General features: G+C 41.4%; 1 protein-coding gene across 4 annotated transcripts in view; it reads right to left on the reverse strand.

Moving 5' to 3' along the window:
* LOC137382811 (citron Rho-interacting kinase-like) overlaps positions 1-18,979 on the reverse strand; it is a 231,080-nt gene that overhangs the window by 186,202 nt on the left and 25,899 nt on the right. For all 4 annotated transcript variants that reach the window (XM_068055259.1, XM_068055260.1, XM_068055261.1 and 1 more), the window contains 3 exons: positions 17,736-17,878; positions 9,353-9,446; positions 2,849-3,052 (listed from right to left, as the gene is read on the reverse strand). In XM_068055259.1, the coding sequence (XP_067911360.1) occupies positions 2,849-3,052; positions 9,353-9,446; positions 17,736-17,878 (441 nt within the window). The remainder of the gene's footprint in view (positions 1-2,848; positions 3,053-9,352; positions 9,447-17,735; positions 17,879-18,979) is intronic.

Below are 18,979 nucleotides of genomic sequence, written 5' to 3' on the forward strand. Positions count from 1 at the left end.
CCATTATTTGTAGCTTTCAACACTTCAGCTCGTCTTTTTTTTTTAACCATTCACAAAATTTACATTGATTCCCTACAGTGGTGAGCTTAACTAATAGCATTTTGTATAGAACTTTACCAAATGGCTTTTGGAAGTAGAGAGAAATCATATTGTATGATCTCCTACGATCCACTTAGGTTATCAAAATGCTTTGTCAGGCAGGAGCTTTCCTTTCTGAAACCACGTTGATTGGTGTTCGCTAATTTATTACTGTACAGATAATTTTCACATTATACATGATAATCAATTCCATATTTTACACAGAATTAATGGAAGATTAAAGGGGGTTAAATTAGACTGGGTAGTGCCCATTTTTCAGCTGCTATACAGCCTCTTACGGCAGGAAGGTAGCACGTCCATACCTGTTTGTTGGGTTTGGGGGGCAGGAGAACAAAATGGGTCCGTTGTTGTCCATATCGGTTTTATCATCAATTTTTGCAATATGGACACATTAGCTTGTTTCTGATCACATGGTATCTTTTTACGTCTAATGACTTCCTCAAAATTTGTCATTGAGCACTGAGGGAGGCTAGGGAGTTCGAGATAAATTCCATCTGTCTGTGGGAATTTATTTGGTTTGAGCCATTTTTGCCTGTTTATGATTTCCATTTTTTTATATCAAATTCATTAATTTTGCCTTGGTTAACCCTGTTTAGAGAGGGCACTTTGGTCAAGACTTCCCCAGTGAATATTTGGAGGATCCTTGCCTGCGATCACTGCTGTACATAATTGGCAACTGGTACAGGTACAATTATGGATTTTCTGCACCTGGATCAACACAAGCAACAAGTTGCATTTATACAGCAACTTTCACATAGTAAAATCACCCAAGGTGCTTCAAATGGACATCAGACAAAATATGACACCAAGCTACATAGAGATATTAGGACAGATGAGCAAAAGCTTGGTCACTGAAGTACGTTTTAAGAAGCAACTTAAATGAGGAGAGGGGTTTGGCAGGGGGTGGGGGGGGGTGGAATTCCAGAGCTCAGGGCCTGGACTGGTGAAGGCATGGCCGCCAATGGTGGAACGAAGGAAATCAGGGATATGCAGGAGGCAGAACTGTCGGAGCGTTGAGATCTGAGGGTTGTAGGGCTAGAGGAGGCTTCAGAGATATGGAGGGGTGAGGCCATGGAGGGAGTGAACACAAAGATAAGAATTTTAAAATCGAGGTGTCAAACCACAAGCCCATGTAGGTCAGAAAGCACAGGGGTAATGGGAATTGGTGCAAGTTAAGATACCAGCAGCAGAATTTTGGATGAGCTCAAATCTACAGAAGGTGGTAGGTGGAAGACCAGCTAGGAAAGTGTTGGAATAGTTGAGTCTAGAAGTAACAAAGGTGTGGATGAGGGTTTGAGCAGATATGCTAAGGCAGGGGCAGAGAAGTACAATCTTATGGAGGTGGAAGTAGGCGGTCTTGGTGACAAGAGAGGATATACGGTCAGAAACTCAGCTCAGGGTCAATTAGGACACTGAGGTAGCAAACGCTCTGGTTCAGCCTCAGACAGCAGCCAGGGAGAGGCTTGGAGTTGGAACTAGGGAACAGAGTTTGTGGCAGCGACTACAATGGCTGCAGTTTTCCCAATATTGAATTGGAGGAAATCTCTGCTCATTCAATACTGGTTGTTGGACAAGCTGGACCTGCAAACAACAAGTTGCCCTGGTGTTGGTCTTGTGGGATAAAGTTAGATACATTTTTACAATTCTTAATAGCCAGGCAGTGAAGGATAGAACTGGAACTTAGTCTTTATACGCTTACAGGTTTTTATATATAAAGACACACATTACATATTGTACACCTCCTTAACAACCCACAGTTTCAGCCTGCTCCTTTATGTATATGAGCACAGGTGAATCCCCAGTTAGTGCCCGCCACCTGAATACAATTAAACACATAATTAGTATAGTTAACATCAATGTCCAAGTTATCTCTGCCTAGCAGAACTCACCTCCAACATCTATCCCTTTCTAGAAGACCACCTCACCTTGACAAGGTCTTTTGTATGCACATTCAATGGGAAATGGTGGCTAATGGAGTAGCCTGCCACATTAGGCTCCATTGCAAAATGCTACATGAAGAGGAGAGTGGCCATCTGATGCAAAGATATTTCAAGCAATATTTTATTTGGAAATATTGATAAAGAAGCGGCTCGTGTTTACAGCTTATGGAAACATTAAGAAATGTAAATTATCATCAACACAAAGATGAAGTAGAATCTTTTACACTTACAGAGGAACAAAACTGGTCCCCTGCCTAACTGAAAGGCAAAAGGACCCAGAGAATTCAAGGCCTTTTTCCTGTAATTCTCCCCAATGACAGATTAGTCTCACCCTCATCACAAAATGAAGGAAGCTACGGGGATGAATTAGCAAATGTTTTTTTTTAAAATTGTTTCCTTCCCTATCCCTCACCCCACAAAATGCATTATTCCTATGTAATGTGTGGGCAAGGAACCTACTCTCAGGGCTCGACTCTTGGAACTAAACCCTTGGATGTGCCGAAGAGGCACCCACAATAACTCTCAACTCCTTTCCTACGGGAAAAACTATTCAGCAGCTCTCACATGCCCAAGGGCAACATCAGAGATTTACCAGGTTGCAAAGGACAGGAAAGAGTCCATTTTCCTTCACTCCATGGAATAACACCACATTCTGTCATTAGGCCTTCCAGAAGAGACACTTTAGCAGCACAAAAATAGTGCAATCTGTTAAATACAAATCCTTTAAACCAATTGGTTTTAATTGTCAGAAAGCAAATCATACCCAAAACACTAAATACAGTGCTGAATGACCCTATAGATGTACAAACCTGGAAATTCCTGATATTGCTAATGGTTTTGACTGATGTTCCCTCAACAAATGGAGACCTCCCGTAAATCATTTCATAAGCAATCACTCCGAGAGACCACCAGTCACACTCCACGCCATATGAAGAACTCCCATTCCCATTCATCACAGTCAGTACTTCAGGAGCCATGAAATCTGGTGTACCAACTGGTAGCTTTGAGCTAACCTGTTAGGGAGGCAAAGAAATACATGTATATTAAAATGCATAACTGGAGCATATAATTGGATAGCTGTGTTCTTTTCACTCTTCAGTGTTGTATAAACTTCTGAGATGTACATAGTTTAATACAGCAGGTAGTAAATTTGCATTATGTAATATATCTGTAAAATATTCAACCTACATCATACAATAGCAGTGATCAGAAGCACCAGAACAATATCGCCTTTTTTTTAAATCATACTGAAAATATCTGGATCAAGAGTTGGAGCAAGCAATCAGACAACTGATAATTGGCTTGAATGTACTGTAGTGAAAGGAAATGTATCTCGAACACTAGATGCAAGTTATTTCATACTTTGGAAACCATACCCCTTGAGAATAGAAAACCAATCCACCCGAGAGACACACTTCACTACCTCCAGAAGATTAAAATGGCGACAGTAGAACAGCTGCGTTGAGTCCAGTTATTTTAAATAGCCCAATGCAGAGTCATTTTGAAAAGATTATTTTAGACTTTTTATGGTTACTTAAAATCATACCCAAGGATAACCTACATAACATCAGCCATTGTTTCAAATGTGGACTGAAGATATTGATTAACAATAATCTTATGAAATATATTGCACTTTCCTGCACCATGACCACTCGGTACCACATGCATATAATTTGGAAGGTGAAGACTAATGAAACAGACAGTCCTTGGAGGCCAATAGCAGCATCAGCTAGTGTAGCTGTTTGGAGGTCAATGGTGATACCAATAGATTTAATCCAGTTCAATATCATCTGGCAGGTTACATTTCTTTCCAGCAACCAACAGAACTGTTCCAATAGTGAATGATACTGCTGATGTACAACGTAGCAATTCAGGTTGCTCTCTCTTCAGTTAATACAAGAAATTATAGGGAAAAAGAGTCAAGTTTGGCTCAAGAGATATGGAAAACTAAAACAAACTACATATTGTCAGAAAAAGGATCTTCAGAGTTCCAGTGTATCAAAAAATGCTGTTTCTGGAGAATCCAATTAAAATCAACACTTCAAAGATTTCATTTCATTGTCATGGGAGAAGACTGATGCCGAAACTGCATGATGTTTTGTAGATCCTTACCCCTCTCATTTGCGAGAATATCAGGATCACTCCAAGAGTGAGGACTTAACTCGATGGTGAGAACAGCTTTATATTGAAAGTACAATCCTCAGACCTTCTCATAATATTACAATTTTGATTTACCGGAAGAAAGTTCCCTCAGAGTACATTGGAGTGCTGGCAGAATCACTCAAAGTCATCACAATTGACATTGATCTTCCTCTCAACACTCCAATGGACCCAAAAATGTATCTCTTCATTCATTCTTAGACATTAGGAACATAGGAAGAAGAGTAGGCCATTCAGCCCCTTGAGCCTGTCCCGCCATTCAATGAGATCATGGCTGATCTGCGGCCTAACTCCATATACCTGCCTTTGGCCCATATCCCTTAATATCTTTGCTTAACAAAAATCTATCTATCTCAGATTTAAAATTAACAACTGTTCTAGCTTCAACTACTGCTGTTTGTGGGAGCGAGTTCCAAACCTCTACCACCCTTTGCGTGAAGAAGTGCTTCCTAACATCTCTCCTGAACGGTCTGCTCCTAATTTTTAGACTATGTCCCCTAGTTTTTGAATCTCCAACCAGTGGAAATAGTTTATCTTTATCTAGCCTGTCTCTTCCTGTTACTATCTTGAAGACTTCAATCAGATCACCCCTTAACCTTCTAAATTCTAGCGAAAACGGGCCTAATTTGTGTAATCTCTCCTCGTAACTTAACCCCTGTAGTCCAGGTATCATTCTTGTAAACCTACGCTGCACTCCCTCCAAGGCCAATATATCCTTCCTAAGGTGTGGTGCCCAGAACTGCCCACAGTACTCCAAGTGGAGTCTAACCAGGGTTTTGTACAGCTGCAGCATAACCTCTGTGCCTTTATACTCCAATCCTCTAGATATAAAGGCGAGCATTCCATTAGCCTTTTTGATTATTTTCTGCACTTGCTCGTGGCATTTTACAGATCTATGCACCTGAACCCCCAAGCCTCTTTGGACATCCACTGTACTTAACCTCTTCCCATTTAGAAAGTACCCTGCTCTATCCTTTTTTGGTCCATTGCCCACAGTGAAATCCATCTGCCACAGTTTTGCTCACTCACCTAGTCTGTCAATATCTCTTTGCAATTTTATGCCATCATCTAGACTATCTACAATGCCGCCTAACTTTCTATCATCAGCAAATTTGGATATATGACTTACTATGCCATCATCCAAGTCGTTAATGAATAATGTGAATAATTGAGGCCCCAACACAGATCCCTGCGGGACACCACCAGTTACATCCTGCCAATCGGAGTACTTATTCATTAACCCCATTCTCTGTCGCCTACCACTCAACCAACTTTCTAATCATATCAGTAATTTGCCCTCAACTCCATGGGCTTCTACCTTAGTTAACAGTCTCTCATGTGGGACTTTATCAAATGCCTTCTGGAAGTCCATATAAATAACATCCATAGACATTCCCCTGTCCACTACCTTAGTCACCTCTTCAAAAAATTCAATGAGATTTGTTAGGCATGACCTTCCCGTCGTGAATCCATGCTGGCTGTCCCTGATTAACTGAATTTTTTCTCGGTGTTTAGTCACCCTATCCTTGATTATAGACTCCAGCAACTTGCCCACCACAGATGTCAGGCTAACTGGTCTGTAATTTCCTTGGTTCCCCCTTTCACCCTTCTTAAAAAGTGGAGTGACATGTGCAACTTTCCAATCCAGAGGGACCACTCCTGAATCTAGGGAACTCTGAAAGACTATAATTAGGGCATCTACAATGTGCTCCCCTACTTCCTTTAACACCCTCAGATGGAAACAGTCAGGTCCTGGAGATTTCTCACTCTTTAGTTCCATTAATTTCCTTGTTACTGATGATTTACTTACGTTAATTATACTAAGTCCCTGTCCCCTATCAGCTATTAATTTTTTCAGGACTTCCGGCCAGTTATCCTCCTTTTCAACTGTAAATACTGAGGCAAAGTAATTGTTCAACATGTCTGCCATTTCCCCATTATCAATGACAATATCTCTAGTTTCAGCTTATAGTGGGCCTACATTGCTCTTGACCACCCGTTTTCCCTTTATGTAACTATAAAATTTCTTCTTATTGATTTTGATGTCCCTTGCAAGTTTCCATTCATAATCTCTTTTAGTAGCTCTTATAAGCTGCTTTGTGACCCTTTGCTGGTCTTTGTATCGATCCCATTCGGCCGGATCTGTGCTGCGTTTTGCATTTTTGCAAGCCATTTCTTTTTGTTTTATGCTATCTCTAATCTCTTTAGTTGTCCATGGCTGTTTTTTCTGTGAAGTGGAGCTTTTTCCTCTCAGGGATATATACTCGCTCTGTATTTCGTTAAATGTTTCTTTAAATATTCTCCACTGTTCTTCAGTCGTTTGACCCATTAACAGATCTTCCCAGTTTACCATGGACAGTCTCTGTCTCATCCCGGTAAAGTCAGCCTTACCCAAATCTAAAATTCTGGTAGCTGATTCGTGCTTTTCACTTTCAAACGCTACCTTGAATTCGATCATGTTGTGATCACTATTTGATAAATGTTCACGCACAGTTAGGCAACTAATTAAATTTGGCTCATTACTCATAACTAAATCTAATATTGCCCGTCCCCTTGTTACATCTAGGGCATATTGCTGTAAGAAACTATCCCGGACACATTCCAGAAATGCACTACCTTTCTGACAGGTGCTAGTCTGCCTCTCCCAATCTATGTGTAAGTTAAAATCCCCCATTAATACTACTCTGCCTTTGTTACACACTTGCCTAATTTGTGCATTTATAAATCTAACACCTCAGAACTGCTGCCAGGGGATCTATACACAACACCCATTACAGTTTTAAATCCTTTTCTGTTCCTCAATTCCACCCATAAGGTCGCCACTGGATGCTTTCCCCTCATTATATCCTCCCTCACCAATGAGGTGATATTATTTCTAATCAGTAAGGCTACTCCACCCCCTCTGCCATTTTCCCTGTCCCTCCTGTAAACTTTATAACCAGGTATATTTAGTTCCCAGTCCCGACCATCCTGCAGCCACGTCTCCGCAATGGCCACCACATCATAATTTTCCATTTGAATTTGTGCCTGCAGTTCATCTAGTTTATTCCTTACACTCCGTGCATTTGTATATAGAAGTCTTATGTGGGCTATACCCCCTAACCTGCCCCTCAGCACCGATGCTTTATTCACCTGTTTATTATTTCTCTCTTCTGGTTTAACCAATATACTTCTTGCAGTTTGATAACAAGCAGCCTCACCACTAACCTGCACTCCTACCTTCTCCTCTAACTTCCTGTTTTTCCATGCAACTGAACCCTTCCCCCCACTATTTAGTTTAAAACCCTGTCTACAGCCCTAGTTAAACGATTCGCCAGGACTCTGGTCCCAGCATGATTCAGATGGAGCCCGTCCCATCGGAACAGCTCCCTCCTTCCCCAGTACTGGTGCCAATGTCCCACGAATTTGAACCCATTTCTCCCACACCAATCTTTGAGCCACGCATTTACCTCTTTAATCTTATTGACCCTTTGCCAATTTGCATCAGATTTTGTGGCCTCAAACGAATTCACTGAAACATGGCATTTGAATAACAGTATGGTGAAAGAGGACCGTGTTGGGGAGGAGGGGAAGAAATAGGTTCACATTTATAATCAATGGGTGGAAGTCCAGCAATATGTCCAAATTTCACCTTAAATCAAAAAAAAAATCGACACCTGGAAGTCCCTTCCCACATGCTGATTCCCTACAGGAGCAGGGAATAGCAGTTTTTGCATTAGTTGGACTCCTCATTCATATATAAAGGTAACTGGATTGCTCAAAATGAATCTGTACCAATTATATTTTTACGTCAGAATCATCATCAAGGAGGTTCACATTCCCAATTTACACTGCTTTGGAGCATACATATATTATTTGAACATCGAGGTACCCAAGAAAGATTTTGTATAATATATACACTGTGCAGGAAGCAGGATTTGCATGTTGATATAATACCACAATGTAGTAAACCTCTAAAAAGAGACTTCCAATTCTCCCCTTTGGTAACCTGGGATTACATCCATTGCTTTTTGGGGTAAGTAAACTGTACAGGTGCCACTGATATACATAATTAATAGCAACATTTACAATTTCTTTAAAAAAAAGACTTGTATTTACATTGTGCCTTTCATAACCTCACAAAGTCTTGACGTGCTTTACAGTCAATTAAGTACTTTTGAAGTGTAGTCAATGTTGTAATGTTGGAAACCCAGTAGCCAATTTGCAGATAGCAAGCTCCTACAGAGAGCAATTTGATAATGACCAGATATTATGCTTTTGTGATGTTGATTGAAGGATAAATATTGGCCAGGACACCAGGGAGAACTTCCCTGCTCTTCTTCAAAATAGTGCCATGGGATCTTTTACATCCACCTTAGATAGCAGACAGGGCCTTGATTTAACATTTCATCTAAAAGATGGCACCTCCGACAATGCAGAATTCCCTCAGTCCTGCACTGAAGTGAGAGTCTAGAATTTGAGAGAGGCTTGAACCTACAACCTTGGGTGACTCAGAGGCAAAAGGACAATCAATTGAGCCACAGCTAATATTTACCCTAATTTCCTGTCTTCTGTCCTTAAACGTATTGAACTCCCTCTTTGGGCAGAGATAATAATGCTTCAGGCTGATGATTCCTGTACATTTGAAGTTTCTGCTTATTTTCTACTCCATCTTATAGCCACAATATTTGGCTGTTAACTGCAACATATTACACCATCTGATACAGCTGAATTTTAAAGATAGTAATGTTGATCTTTGGACTACTTTCACTAAAGAATGCTGTTGCCATATCAGTTGTGTTCTCTGTTTATAAAAATACCCATCTTTTAAGAACTTTTTAAAAAGTGTACTGTAAATTTCCTGTCCCTAGGAGATAGGTCGCTTTGTGTCCCTATACTCTATGCAAGCCACTAACGGGTGATCATGCAAATCAGCGTCCTGCTCAACAATGGACCCAAGAGCAACAGACAGTGGGAAAACCTCAATACTGTTTAAGTACACTGCAGTCAACAGCACCCTCCCATCCAGCCCCACAGTATTTCAATATCTAGTACATCACACTACACTAATCCACCTGTAACCAGATTACTGTACTCCCGTATTCATGCTTGGACCCAACAGGCTGCGGTATCAACATACATACTGATTTGAGCGTTCTGGGTCTTTACCATACCGTTTTGTTTGCCGTCAGTTTGGCTGCTGATCCAAAATCTGCCAATTTAATGTGTCCTGTTCGATCAATAAGGATATTCTCAGGTTTGATATCTCTGAGAGGAGAAATAAACAAATCAATCATTCCTTCAATTGACGATACTAGAAACACCATTATGCAATTTAAGGATAATTGTGATCAATGGACAATTTTAGACTTCCACATAAAACTATCAGCCTAGTTGATTGATAGCATTCTCATCGTAGTCAGCAGGTTATGGATTCAAGCCACAGTCGGCACTTGAGCAAACATCCAGGGCAGTTACTGAGGGAGTGCTGTATTGTCAGTGATGTTGGTCTTCTAAAACATAATCTCCATATATTTAACAGTAAGTGTACTGAGCAAATAGGTCTACTCAGCAGTTAATGAAGGGGAAGCGTATCAGGAGATTACTATACCATCACTTTGATGTGTAGAAATCTCATGCGGTCTTTTATCAGGGATCTATAGAGGCAGCAACCATTTTTAATTGCCAAGTTCAGCTGAAATTTGATCACAACCCTGCTGTCTGAGTGTGGCACAACACTCCTTCCTTCTAGCAGTATCAACTGACTTGGTATTGTGCCCAATTATACTCAGCTGTAAACAATCCCTTCATAGGATCATAGAATCATAGAAAGTTTATGCCACTTGGCCCACTGTGTCTGCGCCGACCAAAAAATGAGCCACCCATTCTAATCTTACCTTCCAGCATTTGGTCCGTAGCCCTGCAGGTTACGGCACTTCAGATGCATATCCAGACACCTTTTAAATGAGTTGAGGGTTTCTGCCTCTACCACCCTTTCAGGCAGTGAGTTCCAGACCCCCACCACCCTCTGGGTGAAAACATCTTTCCTCATCTCACCTCTAATTTTTCTACCAATGGCTTTAAATCTATGCCTCCTAGTCACTGACCTCTCTGCTAAGATTAAATAGGCCCTTCAGCTCCACTCTATCCAGGCCCATCACAATTTTGGACATTTCAATCAAATCACCCCTTACCCTTCTCTGTTCCAAGGGGAACAACCCCAGTCTATCAAATCTTTCCTCATAACTGCATTTTTCCAGTCCGGGCAACATCCTCATAAATCTCCTCTGTACCATCTCTAGTGCAATTACATCCTTTCTGTAAAAGCACACAGTACTCAAGTTGTGGCCTAATCAATGATTTATACAGTTCCAGCATAACTTCCCTGCTCTTATATGCTATAACTCGGCTAATAAAAGAAAAGATTCCATATACCTTCTTAACCACCTTATCGAACTGTCCGGCTACCTTCAGGGATCTGTGAACATTCACTCCAAGGTCCCTCACTTCCTCTGCACCTCTCCTTATTCTCCCATTAATCGTGTAATTCTTTGACTTGTTTGACCTTCCGAAATGCATCATTTCACACTTCTCTGGGTTGAATTCCATTTGCTACTTTTCTGCCCACCTGACCAGTCCATCAATATCTTGCTGCAGCCTACAGCTATCCTCCTCGCTATCTACCACATGGCCAATCTTTGTACTGGCTGCAAACTTCTTGATCATGCCCCCTACATTTACATCAAAATTGTTAATGCATACCACAAAAAGCAGGAGAGCCAGTACTAAGCCTTGTGGAACGCCACTGGAAACAACCCTCCAGTCGCAAAAACACCCGTCAACAATTACCTTTTGTTTCCTGCCACTGAGCCAATTTTGTATCCACCTTGCTATATTTCCCGAGATCACATGGGCTTTTTTTTTTTTAAACCAGTCTGCCATGTGGGACCTTGTCAAAAGTCTTGCTAAAATCCATGTCGACCACATCAAATGCACTACCCTCAGCAATCCTCCTTGTTACTTCTTCAAAAAATTTGATCAAGTTAGTCAGACAAGATCTTCGCTTAACAGACCCATGCTATCCTTGATTAATCTGTGCCCTCCTAAGTGACAGTTTATCTTATCTCTCAGAATTGATTCCAATAATTTGCCCACTACTGAAGTTAGATTGACTGGCCTGTAATTATTCAGTCCATCCCTCGTTCCATTTTTAAACAGAGGTACAAGGTTAGCAGTCCTCCAATCCTCCGGCACCACATCTGTATGCAGTGAGGACTTGAAAATGATGGACAGAACTTCCACTATTTCCTCTCTGGCTTCTTTTAACAGTCTGGGGTACATTTCATCCAGCCGTGGCGATTTATCAACTTTCAAGGATGCTTATCCCATTAATACTTCCTCTCTCCCTATGTTTATCACATCCAATACTTCACCCCCTCTTCCTTAACTACAATATCTGCATCGTCCCTCTTTGTTGTGAAGACAGACGCAAAGTATTCATTAAGAACAATACCAACATCTTCCGCCCCAACACATAGGTTACCTTTTTGATCTTTGATGAGCCCTACCCTCTCCTTAGTTATCCTCTTACTCTTAATGTATTGATAAAACATCTTTGGGCTCACCTTGATTTTGCTTGCCAATATTCTTTCATGCACTCTCTAGCTTTCCTAATTTCCTTTTTGATTACACCCCTCCACTTTCTGCACTCCTCTTGGCTTTCTGCAGTATTGAGTTCTTGGGTCAAACATAAGCATTCCTTTTCTGCCTTATCTTACCCTGTAAGCTCGTTGACATCCACGGGGCTCTAGATTTGGCCATCCCATCCTTTTTCTTCATGGGAACATGCTTACTCTGAACCCATTGAATTTCCCCTTTGAATGCCTTCCACTTCACTGACACTAATTTACCTTCAAGTAGCTGTTCCAGTCCACTTTCACTGGAACTTTAATTCCTGTTCTATCTCTGTCCTTTTCCATAATTATATTAAAACTGATTGAATTATGACCACTACCAACAAAATGCTCTCCCACTGCCACTCCTTCCACCGGCCCAGCTTCATTTCCTAAAACTAAGTCTAAAACTGCGCCCTCCCTTGTTGGACTTGCTACATACTGGCCTTAAACGTTGTCCGGAATGCACCTCAAGAATTCTGCTCCCTCAATTCCTTTCACAATAAAACTATCTCAGTTAATATTGGGGTGGTTAAAATCCCCTACTATTACTGCCCTATTGTTTTTGCACTTCTGAAAGATTTGCCTACATATCTGCTCTTCTATCTCCCTCTGACTGTTTGGGGATCTATAGTACACTCCCAGCAGTGTGATTGCCCCTTTTTTGTTCCTTAGCTCGATCCATATGTCCTCATTTGATGAACCTTCCAACATATCATCCCTCCTCTCAGCTTTAATGGTTACTTTGACAAAAATTTCCACTCCCCCTCCTTTCTTATCCCCCTCTCTGTCGTGTCTGAAAATCCTGTAACCAGGAACGTTGAGCTGCCATTCCTGTCCTTCCTTAAACCATGTTTCTGTAATAGCTATGATATTGTACTGCCACATGTCTATCTGTGCCCTCAGCTCATCTGCTTTATTTGCTATACTCCTTGCATTGAAGTACTACCAAACTCTTTTTTTTTTTTCTAACATTTGTTTCCTCTGCCTTCCAAGCTCATTCACTAATTTACTGCCTTCCATTTTCATTTCTAATTTTGTCCCAACTGAGTCTGCCCTCAGGTCCCCATCCCCCTACCAAACTAGTTTAAACCTTCCCCAACAGCATTAGCAAAACCTCCCGCAAGGAACTCAGTCCCAGCTCTGTTCAGGTGCAACCCGTCTGGCCTGTACAGGTCCCATTTCCCCCAGAGCCGGTCCCAATGTCTCAGAATCTAAAGCCCTCTCTCCTGTACCAAATTTCCAACCACACATTCATCTGTCTTATCCTTCTATTCCTGTACTTACTTGTGTATGGCACTGGGAGTAATCCGGAGATTACCACTTTTGAGGTCCTGCTTGTTAATTTCTTACCTAGCTTAGTAAACTCTTTCTGCAGGATCACATCCCTACCTATGTCATTGGTACCAATGTGGACTACGAATGCTGGCTGTTCACCCTCCCCAATCAGGATGCTCTGCAGCCACTCAGTAACGTCCTTGAACCTGGCACCAGGGAGGCAACACACCATCCTGGATTCACATCTGCAGCCACAGAAACGCCTATCTGTTCCCCTGACTATTGAATCGCCTAGCACTATTGCTCATCCAGTCTTCCTTGTGCTCCCCTGTGCACCTGAGCCACCCATGGTGCCATGGCCTTGGCTCTGGTTGCACTCTCCAGATGAGCCATCACCTTCCTCAGTAATCAGTACTGAATACCCGTTGGAGAATAAGACACACTCATGGGTCTCCTGCACTACCTGCCAGTTTCTTCTGGACAGTCTGGCAGGCACCCACACCATCTCCCCGTAATGGAGGAAGAGATAGAATGGGTGCCCAACAGACAGTCAAGAAGAAACAGGTAGGTAGTGCAGGAGACTCCTGAGTGCGTCTCACTCTCCAACAGGTTGAGGGAGCTCTACTCTAATTTATCCACATTAACCAGGATCACTAATTCTACAATACTGACACCATCTCAAAACTGGACTCTTGGGTTATCTCCAGGCACAGCACATTGGTAAGCCAGCAGCATTGCGAGTTCATAATGTAGTTAGCACAGGATCCCTGTTAAAAGAGCCCACCTCCGCAATATTATTCATTTGAATTAGCTTTGCTTCGGTGGTGCAGGAGGACACAGAAAAAGTCCAATGATCAGAACACCCCAGTATTAACTATACTGGCACACTGATTTATGGTAATTTTAATAAAAATACAATTTCAATTATTCAAAAGTATTATCTTGGTTTTTAACAGTATTTTCAGCCTCAAAGTAATTTGATTATGTCCAGGGGAGATAGTGACGTAGTGGTAATGTCACTGGACTAGTAATCCAGAGACCCGGGCTAATGCCCTGGGGACACAGGTTCAAATCCCACCATGGCAATTTAAACACAATTAATTAATAAAGATATGCAATTAAAAGTTAGTCATGAAACTAACAATTGTCGTAAAAACCCATCTCGTTCACTAACGTCCTTTAGTGAAGGAAATCTGCTGTCCTTACCTGGTCTGACCGACATGTGACTCCAGACTCACAGCAATGTGATTGACTCTTAACTGCCCTCTGAAGTGGCCTAGCAAGCCACTCAGTTGTCAAGGGCAATTAGGGATAGGCAACAAATGCTGGCCTTGCCAGCAATGCCAACATCTCATGAAAGACTTAAAAAAAAGCATTATCATGGAATTGTAAATCAGTGGCTTTGATTATAATTATTATATGGTAATTTAGCTATGCAGTTAATTTTATCCCTTATTTATGCACTAAGAGTAGGTATTCCAGATTGTACTGCATGTAGCCACACCAGTGAGTGTGGGGCAAAAGATGGCCATATGGTTTGGGAGAGTCATTATGGGTTCCGGGAGCACTGGTAGTGGGATCTAGCACAAGGAAAGTGTTGCTGGCATCTGATAGCATTAGGGAAGTAGGGGCCTTGAGTGTAGTAGTGCTGTATCAGAATGAGGATCTGGCAGTGTTGAGGACAGGGTCTGCAAGCATGTGTCATTGGAACGGTGGGGCTGGGAGGGGGTTTGCAGAGGCAATAAGCACAGGAAGCAGGTGGGAAGAAAAGGAGTATATTGTTTGGGAACAGCAGGAATAGGGTACAACGGTTTAGTGGTGGGTGTAGGGCTTGAAGGTTCTAGAGGTGTAGGGCTACAGGGAAGGTGATCTTGGAAGTACTGGACAGAGGACTACAGGTACATTTGAGGATATGCCCCCAGAAACTGGTTACAAAGCAGTTTGCGCTGTTTATCTTAGTAAAAGCACAGCACTTTAAGCAAAGTAAAGCTAGTCGTAGTGTCACAGTGAGGCAGATATTCAACAATAGCAGTTTTCTCAGGAGAAGGCACCAGTGGGGAATGGGAGTAACTGGGAAAAGACACAAGTAGTTGGGTTGAATACAGGAAGTTGAAGAAAGGTGGAAGAGGATGGAAGTAATGAGGGGGTACGGGGCGTGGGAGTATTTGAGAGGAGTCATTTGTACTTCGAGAATCTAGAAGGTGGTGCGGAACAATTAAGGAGGCAAGGGAAGGAAATTATGTGGGGTCTCAGTAGTTCGCAGGAGAGTATTGAGTAACAGACAATAAACTATTGGACAGCTCTGAGACAAGGAGTGGTAGGAACTAAGAAGGTGGGGTTACATAATTTATTTTGAGATGCATTCCTCACACTGTGTCACAATTGCAATTTTTTCACTTTAAAAGATAAGAAAAGAGAAAGAAAATTTCAGTTTCTTCTGACCTTTAATTAATCTCAGGATCTATCCAAGAGCAATTAGCCTCTAATTGACCTCAAGAAGGCAAAGAAACTAGACCTTGCCGTATTAAAAGGATGCTTGAGGTTACAACAGCTGTACCAATACATTGTACATTACTTGGTTCATTGCCCCTGTTCTGATAGAAGTATTGGAGTACATACTCCAACTCAACAGGAGCAATGCCACAGGAGATCTATAAGTATTTCAGTGCAGACATGTGTGATCAGCTCTACGAGACTAAATTTTGCACCTACAAACTGCAATGTTAAAAAAATGTACGTAGTCCAACAACAAAGGCAAATTAAAACAGATAACAAATTTATGAAACAGTAATTGCACAAGCAAATAGTAGTAATATATTTTAGTTTAACTGGCTCCTCATTCTAACAGAAAGTAACAAGATAGGATCCTGAGATAATGTGGAATAAAACAGTGGCTGAAATGAAAAAGGTTCCCAGTTATTAAGAGCAAATAACTAGATAACATAGGGCGTTAGTACTCACCTATGAGAGCAGTCTGCAACACGGAAAGTCAAAAATAACTCAAATAGAAAAGGTACAGGGAAACCCCAGAAATATAACATATTGTCCTTGTTACAAATTGCAATATGGAAAGCAGTACATCAAATCTATATTCAGTAGTGGAACAGCTCTCTTCACTCCTCCATATCATCTGCTGCTGTTCATTGTCACTTTTGAAACGTCTTGGGGTGTTTTTACTACACTAAAGACGTTATATAAAAGAAAGTTGTTAACTATCAACTTTTCCTTGTTGCTTCCTCAAAGGAACCATAAACCATTGCCACCTCCCAGAAAGGATCTACACCAGCTTGCCCCTGTTTCCGTTGTCTTCAAAGGAGATCTTTCCCACCCCACCCAACAGAAACAATGGATTTAACATTCAGAGCAGGTACCAAATATTAAAAATTACAATTACACTGAAAGTGTAGAACTGGCAATGTGAAGATATGTTATTAGTCACCTTGCCTCACTAGTCATTGTAAAGCCTCGTGGAAAAAATGAAGCACTTTTGTCTCAACATTTAACATGGTATTAACTTATTTAATTCTCTCACAGTATAGAAGTAGTTAAATCCATCTTCACTCACAATGGAATATTCCAGCTCATTTGGGTAAAATAACCAATTAGTTTGTCTGAAAAGCAGAGACCCATGAGACAGACCAAGCGATTCAATTCAAATATAAACTCTCCTGTGCAATTTTTTGAAATTTATTTGATTGGCATCTCTTGGCTAAATTAGCAAATAATTACTTAGATTCATGAGGTCTTGGTAACTGCTTCACGGGTCTTTAATCAGTGTGTTTTGCTTTTTTTTAAAAAAAGCAAGTTTATTTGATCATCATTAAAGACAGTTAATTTGGCCAGATAACTTAACGTATTTGTGAGGAAAAGAAAAAAAACACGTATGAAAGCTAATTATAGGATCAGAGTGCAAAGCAATAATTACTATCTATTACAAGGAGTGGATAAGCCTAAAAAATCTACTCTTAACAAGAAGTGACATTGTACTTCTATTTGCTTGTTTAATTACTATTCATACCGTTTAATAGGTTTAATACATAAATAAAGTCTGATACTTTATTCTCAGGTGGTATTCTGCATCTTGCATAGGCAAGGAACACCCTGTGAAGGGTGATTCAGTTTGACCCATTTCACCTCCAGATTACCCACCAACCTGTGGTCTAAAGGCCTGCTCAGGTTGCAAAAAGAACCCAACCCGAACCCGACCGAACCACAGCGGACCCGAGCCCAACTTGGCTCGAGTCCCTCCGATTTTGCCCCGAGCTCGACCCCGACTCGACCATCCCTTGACTTACCTTCCTGACACCAAACCTGCAGGAAGCTGCAACGCATGCGTGATGACGCCATAGTGACGTCACTCGCTCACTGCGCCAACTCAGTTTCGCCCCGGACTCCCAGCTCAGGTAAGTTTTTTTAATTTTAATACTTACCAGCAGAGCACTTACTGTGTGTGTCCAGTCCACCCGACCTGACCCGAACCCGACACATGTCGTCGGGTCCCATCGGGTTCGGGTTGGGTAGCAGGCCTTTACTGTGGTCTCCCCGCATACTAGCATCATTTTTTTTCCTACTGGTCTACAATTCCAGTTCCCACACAGATGCTCACCTATGAACATAATCCATCTGGTGAACACTATGAATGGCCAGAACTAACTCAGCCAAATAAAACTGGGCCATATTCTCATCAAACTGATCATCAAAACGATTCAGGAGTGCTAGCAGGTCACCCCCTGGTTGGTATTCCATTACCTGGAGACAAACAAAAGCCATATTAGTGTATAAGCATAATACACAGTTCCATATGCAATTCTGTTGTATGCAGCATGTAACTTTGGAGTGTTACAATACAATAAATCGGGGCAAAAAAAAAAAAATCAACAGACAGTTGGAGAGGTTCGAGTTAATTAACGATAGCCAGCACGGATTTGTAAAAGGCAGATCATGCTTGACTAATCTAATTGAATTTTTTGATGAAGTAACAGAGAAGGTTGATGAAGGGAATGCAGTAGATGTTGCTTGTATGGATTTTAAGAAAGCGTTGATAAGGTACCACATAAAAGGCCGGTTAACAAAATTGAGGCTCATGGAATAGGAGAGTCAGTGTCCAATTGGGTAAAAAAAAAATTTGCTTAAGGACAGTAAACAGCGAGCCATAGTAAACGGTTATTTTTTTAAGACTGGAGGATGGTAGACAGTAGTGTTCCCCAAGGGTCAGTGCTGGGACCACTGCTGTTTTTGATATATATATATATAAATGACTTGGATCTTGGAATAGAGTAGAATCTCAAGATTTGCTAATGACACCAAACTTGGAGGTGTGGCAAACAGTGAGGATGATATGAACCATCTGCAACAGGACACAGATAGGCTAGCAGAATGGACAAACAGGTGGCAGATGAAATTTAATACTGACAAGTGTGAGGTGATGCAGAAGGAATAGGGAGAGGCAATATATACTTAATGGCACAGTTCTAAAAAGTGTGCAGGAACAGAGGGACATGGGGGTGCATGTGCATCGATCTTTGAAGTTGGCAGGACATATTGAGAGAGTGGTTAGTAAAGTATATGGGATCTTGGGTTTCTTAACTACAGGCATTGAGTACAAAAGCAGGGAAGTTATGCTGAGCCTTTATAAAGCTCTGGTTAGACCTCAACTGGAGTACTGTATCCAATTCTGGTCACCATACTTCAGGAAGGATGCAAAGGTGCTTGAGAGGGTGCAGAGGAGATTTACCAAAATGGTTCCCGGGATGGAGGATTTTAGTTACAAGGTTAGGTTGGAAAAGCAGGGTTTGTTCTCCTTAGAACAAAGGAGATTGAGGTGAGATTTAATAGAAGTGTACAAGATTA

This window comes from Heterodontus francisci, chromosome 23, assembly GCF_036365525.1.
Source record: "Heterodontus francisci isolate sHetFra1 chromosome 23, sHetFra1.hap1, whole genome shotgun sequence".
Classification (NCBI taxonomy): Eukaryota; Metazoa; Chordata; class Chondrichthyes; order Heterodontiformes; family Heterodontidae; genus Heterodontus; species Heterodontus francisci.